The sequence below is a fragment of the Eschscholzia californica genome, unplaced genomic scaffold, assembly GCF_041429995.1.
Source record: "Eschscholzia californica isolate CP2 unplaced genomic scaffold, dmEscCali1.0.p SCAF_3, whole genome shotgun sequence".
NCBI classification, from domain to species: Eukaryota; Viridiplantae; Streptophyta; class Magnoliopsida; order Ranunculales; family Papaveraceae; genus Eschscholzia; species Eschscholzia californica.
The window spans coordinates 55712297-55718708 of NW_028238420.1; the positions used below are offsets into that span (position 1 = coordinate 55712297).

General features: G+C 35.4%; 1 protein-coding gene across 1 annotated transcript; it reads right to left on the reverse strand.

Moving 5' to 3' along the window:
• Positions 1 to 2384: 2384 nt before the first annotated feature.
• On the reverse strand, positions 2385 to 4826 carry LOC147552099 (uncharacterized). The gene is made up of 3 exons (XM_086671950.1): positions 4596 to 4826; positions 4234 to 4285; positions 2385 to 2762 (listed from the first exon to the last, which is right to left on the reverse strand). The coding sequence occupies exons 1-3, from the start codon at positions 4684 to 4686 to the stop codon at positions 2603 to 2605; spliced, it is 303 nt and encodes a 100-aa protein (XP_086528076.1). The 5' UTR covers positions 4687 to 4826; the 3' UTR covers positions 2385 to 2602.
• Between the last annotated feature and the right edge of the window lie 1586 nt (positions 4827 to 6412).

Genomic DNA, 6412 nt, shown 5'->3' on the forward strand with positions numbered 1-6412 from the left:
AAGTCAGCCCTGTCTCAAACAAAATTCTACCACTACAACCTTATGCAACATGCTTATAGAAAATCCCGATTTACCCTAGTTTACACTTTACATAAATAAACAATATAAATAAACTACAAATTGGAATCTTATTCCACATGTAGTTATATACAGTATGAAGATAATTTTTTTTAGATATTTAAACAATTTACACAACATATAGTAAATTACAAATTCGATCACATTTGGTTTATATTAGCAGCCACATCACATGTATGTTTGAAAACTTATTAATTTTTTTTTTTCAACCGTGATAGACTTCCCGACACGTCATCCGGTCGGGTTCCGTGCCGGGAAGAGCATCATTTTCCTTTTTTTTTATGAGATTGAAAACTTATTAGTTGGCATCAACCAATGAACTCATCTAGTTTATAAAGTTCACATTAGAGAAAGATAATAAAGATTTAACTAATACAACCAGCTTAATTATACTCAAAAATGTGATGAGTTGTTGGTGGGTGGTTGGTTTTAAAATGATTAAGTTTAAAATGTTTAGTTTAAGAAGGCTGGGGACAATACTTTTCGTCCTGTAACAGAATATCTAATTCATTTTTCTTTTGTGAAAGTATTCAATAGTTTTTGAAGTAACACACTTGATCATACAAAATAATAGTTATTAAGCTGTTTAGGGAGATGTATATATGACGACTCAAACTTTATTTTTGTTGAGAAAATACATTTTTAATGTTACTTCCATTTTCAACGTCTTTATATACCACGGTGTAGCCAAATATGTTTTTCTTTTTTGATGCAAGTTACAATTAAATGGATTTATCCTTGTGACAACTTCTTGTAAATTTGGCAGATTCTTCCAACAAAAGAAGATTATTCTTTATTTGACTTCCTGATTTGTGGCCATTTTCGGTTTTCTATTCATTAATTAAAATAAATATTTTTTAGAACCATCAGTTAACTTTAACACTTGGTTTATTTTCATTTTCCCACAAGACTCTTCCTCAAAAAATTGATCTTCATCCGTCCCTTCTCCCTTATCCGACGTTTGAGAAGTGGCCGCCAACCAGGTAACTACCAATCTCTTGTAAATTTGGTAAATTCTTTCGACAAAAAAAATGTTACTTTATTTTGGCCCCCTCCTTTATAACCAGTTTCCTTTTTGGTTTCGTAATTTTCATTCATCCCTTCTCTCATCTGTGACGTGTCAGAAGCCAGCAACCAGTCAACTACCGACCATTCATGAATTGTTTTCTTTTCTCCAACGCCTTCCACCAGACAATTTATTAAAAAAGAAATGCAGAAAGAAATAGAAGAGAGAATATTTTTTTTCTTCTTTGATGTCCTTCATGAGTTTTTCTTTCTGAAGAATAAAAAGAAAAATTTTCATAAACGTAGCTAGTAGTTGGTCGGTCGACCGCCAGCCAAGGGCGGAGCCAGGGGTAGGCTACCCCTGGCTGTAGTTAGGGTGTTATTTAGTTGGTAAAGGGAAAGGATTAATAGGATTGGGGAGATAGCCAGGTGGTTGAGTTCATGCTCTAACAGCCAACCGGTCACAAGTTCATACCTCAAGACCCACATTTCCAATTTTAATTTCTTTTTGATAAATAGTTCTCCATCGGACCTTATTTATATGTATTTTCCCTTAAAAGTCCCAAGTCATGCCCCCTGGTTACGAACCTAATTCTTTTTTGGTCATTTTTTTGTAACTAAAGTCAAGTTTTACCCCTTTTATATGTGTCATCCAAGTTACCTTTTAGTTATTTATTTGTCCCCAAATTATCAATGATCACGCACATTATAAATTTTTAAGGTTAATTCTTCTCAAGGTGTTTATGTTTGAACGGTTAAAGAAATGTTACATATTTGGTAAAAAATTGCTTTTCAAATATTACTTCTAAGTGCATATTCGTTAGAAATGAAATATTTACTCTCTAAGTACTTTTAGGCTAGTCCAGGGTAATTTTGTATCTTGGCTCCGCCCTTGCCGCCAGCAACCACTTCTCAAATGTCAGAGAAGAGAAAATGGGCAACGAGAATAAAGTTTCAGAAGAAGAGTAAAATAGCAAATAAAACAATCAACCGTCAAAATTGACTGACGGTTCTAAAAGAAGGCCATTTTTGAATTGATGAACATTAGAGGCTAGAAAAAGAACAGGTCACAAATTAAGGGGCCCAAAGGAAAAGAAGAAGCCTGCCATTGGTGCCTTTAAGACTAATATGAACGTCCAAAACAATGGAATGAACTGAAATCTCCTCGGTGCATATTGGATTGGAGTCCCTAAATTAGAACCAGAATCCTAGAGTTCTCCTTGGGTAACGGAACCATTATGGAGACTAACTTGGCACTGCCATAACCATAGCCATTTATATGTCCTTCAAAGAGCACACAATTAAGTCATTAAATCAGTTAAATTTCAAACAAGTCAAGTTCATCTCCCATCACTGAATGTACATATTCCAAAATTTCCAACTTCTCTGTAATGCGCATAATAGAAAAACCGAACATAAAAATAAAAAGACCACTTGGTTTTCCTCAAGATCAAAATTTCAATCGAAATTCTCATATATGAATCTGTATCTTCTGCTATTTGACATTAAGATGAAAAATCTACTCGTACAATGTTTTAGCAGACTGTGTTCTCAATTTTTTCTTTTCTTGCTTCGACATTTTCGTCTCACTTTTTTCTTCTCTAGATATAGCTTTGTTGATTGCTTTAATCTTTCGGATATTCTTTGATCTCCTCACTGAAACACCTTTTTTGATCTTCCTATTAAAACAGAAGAAATAAAAAGAAACAGTAAAACTTCTGCATGTCCACTTCAGGTTGTAAAAGAAAAGGTGAAACATAAAAATCATGCAAAATAAGTTTCATCTACATACTGTCTATCCAATCAAGGAAAAGAATCGGTCATTGGATTACATTCATGTACTTCACAAGCAAGTGTAAACAAGGTATACGAGAAACAAATACAAACGAGGCGACAAGGTTATATGAAGCAGGACAAAGTACAAATGCAGTAAACATATCAATGCTTAAAACTAATTCTTGTTAATTTACTGAGTTAAGAAAGAGAGGTTTATATATACCCAATTACCCATTTCTGGAAGTGATTGATTCTCAGAGTAGGCGTCCGAGTCATCCTAGTTGACCATCTTGATGAATGTGATATACCATGTCGTCTGAAAATTACCACTACAATATTGTCCACAACCGCAAGGAGCAGTTTATACCTAGTATATCATTATCAACGGATAGTGCCCACTCCAGTATACCCTACCTACTCAGTTCTAATAGTTAGTCCCCAATCAACAACTAGCCTCGGGCTCCGGTTTGACATCATAGCCCGTAAGGAACCCGCTGTGTGGCAATATTTTGGACCTTGGATGTTTATGTCTAGGGTACTAAACCTTTCGGTTGGTGCCATTTATCATTTCCACTTTATTTTACATTGTTACTATAAGGTTATGTTTGATCTTATTACATTACCATCAGTTAATCAATATACTCAAGTTCCGCTCACATAGTTTTTTGACAATCGTTGATCAAGTAGTACTCAAATAAAAAATAAACGAGCTTATTGTTGATGTGTTCGGAGTTTGGGCTTCAGAGCTTAGACACGCCTGATGAAGAATTCTCGATAGTATCAAATGCCTACGCACTTTAAATCTTACGAAAAAACAAGAGTTACATCATAATACTTAGCATCGCTAGTATTTATGACAGTACAATTTCATTAGCATAAAAAGTATCGACACTGAATTATCGTATTCAGTTAACTTATACTAATCTAATTCAAGCAGAACTAAAACTTTACAATACCTTTGTTGTCTTGGACTCTTCTCACACATTTTTCAGTAGTCTTCTCAGTTTCGTATTAAAGTTTATCACAAGGTTGTCATAGGTCAAATCCTGACTGAGTTAGAGGAGTCTAAAATTAGCACGGACGCAAGCTACCGAAGGAGGGACGCCGGGACGTATGAATATATTCTTAGATGACAACTCACATGATAGGAAATGTCAATTTGATCTTACATTTTACATATAAATTAGGCATACAATCAAATAAACAGATGATCTACTACATTCATTTGTACAATCAAAGGCGATAAATCTAAGAGCCGGTCACCAAAATATAAAGCAGAGCGTTTTAGAGTAGTGGCAGCGCCATCTCGAACAACCAAGGTTAGTTAAATAACATTGGCACTAAATAAAATAATTATCTAGCTAGGGTACACACCTGTCTATAACACCAAGAACCTTAGGAGCTGTTGTTTCTGATGTGTCCATAGCTGCAAAAACAAGTCAGAAATTGAAGTTAAACATTTTATAGAAACAAGTCAAGAACAGTATAGCCAAATGACATGACAAATATGAGAATACAACTTATTTCAGTGTTGTTCTGGTTTTAGGGTTTGGAAGAATTCGAACATAACTTCAATACCTAAAACCCTCCCCTTTGTTTCTTCTCTCCACCACCCATTAAGCTTAGAAACGTTAGGCATCTATAAGTGTTTGATACCAGAGACCTAATTTTGACTATTATCACATAATCCGTGGTAAGAACAATGAGAAATCAGGAATAACAAAGATAGAACAAACCTTGTGGAAGATCTTCCTGGGTTTTCTGTGTGGAAGTATCCATAGGAGCGGGCCCGGTTTTGCTCTTCTTTTTGTTTCTGTTCTTTGCCATGGTTTCAATAGGAAGAGAGTTCTTCTGTTCTAGGTATTTAGATAGAACTGAAGATCGATTTAGGGTTTATATAAAGTGATGTTTGGCGGACTCGATTTGGGTCGGTCCGTCGAGACACTCGATGACTTACTAAATAAACAGCAGTAGGGGTGAGCATCGATCGGTTTTTTTCGGTTTTGGCTCGAGCCGAAGCCGAACCAATAAGTGACGGTTTGACTAAATCGTCGGCCGAAGTCGAGCCGATCATTCGGTCGACCGACATGGTTCGATTCGGTTTGGTTTGGCTCGGTTGAGTTCGATTGATCGGTTTAGCCGAACACAATTTAGATAAAATTGTAGACTAATGTTATTCATTTCATTACATATGCCGAAAATAAAAATTAAGAACCCATCATACTTTTCTGCCATTACATACTTTTCTGCCATTACATATGCCGAGAATGAAAATTAAAAATTTATAATTTTAAGTTACTAATTAAGAATAGGTTGTGGTAAATAGAAAATCAGTGAAGACTTACCTTTAAAACTTTTCAATCAAGTTGAATAGGTGGTTGATGAAGGCAACAACAAATACTAGGAAGGAGGATGGATAATAGTATGGAAGACTTAGATTAGGGTTTTTTATTTTTTTTTTCCTTTTTTAGTTTAACACTTTCTAACTGTACAAGATTTTTATTTAATTTTTCTTTGGAGTTCGGTCGGCTCGGTCTGAGCGGTTTCTAGAAACTCAAGTCGAGGCCAAACCAGACCGATTTTGGGTTGTTCGGTTTTTCGGCCGAACCAAGTTGAACGGTAATCGGTTCGGCCCAAAAATCGATCGGTGCGGTTCGAATTGGTTTGGTTCGGCCAATTGGTTCGGTTTTTGCTCACCCCTAAACAGCAGTTTTTCTTCTTTGCACTTTTTTAATGGGTCATGTTTTTTGGGTTAATTCAAAGTTGGCCTCCATGTTGTGACCAACTGCAAAATTAGACCCTTTACTGTCCAACGTTTCAATTTAACCACCTAGACAATGATTCTGTCAGTCAAGCTTAACATACAATAATTTTTTCCTTTTTCACCCTTCATTCAAAAGGTTTCATTCCCTATCTTTTTTTTTCTCTTATCGTTGGAAATGGTGAGGGCAACGATTGGGATGCCATTGTTTTTTTTTTGTTGAAAGGATTGGGATGCCATTGTTAGTGATTTTTAACTATATTTTTTTTAATATATCTCTTCTTGTTCTTGTCACGTCCACCACTACAACCACCACCATTATCATCACCAACATCATCATCATCACTTTTTCTCTTAGGCTTTCTCTCTAAAGTTTTAAGGAGAAAGAAATGTTAGCAAGAAAGACGATAATGAGGTGGTGGTGGTGGTGATGGTGAGAGAAAGAAGAAAATGATAGACCAAAAAAAGAATTTGTGTAAGATCGTCGCTAATGATACTCCAGCGGTTGTTGGTGGCGACTATTGACGACCTTTTCAACGATAGCAAAAACAAAGGACGAAGAAATAAACCTATTAAATGAAAGGTGAGATGGAAACGAATTTGTCAACAGTAAAGTTTGATTAAAGAAATAATGATCTTGGGGCCCTAAATTAGAATGAGGGACAAATATAAAGTTCATTCCGACTAATTACAAATTCAACCCCAAATTGGAATTAATCCGACTCCAATATAGGTTAAAGATTCACTTTCATCTTTCCTCAAATTGAGTACTTAAGGGATCATAACTATTTG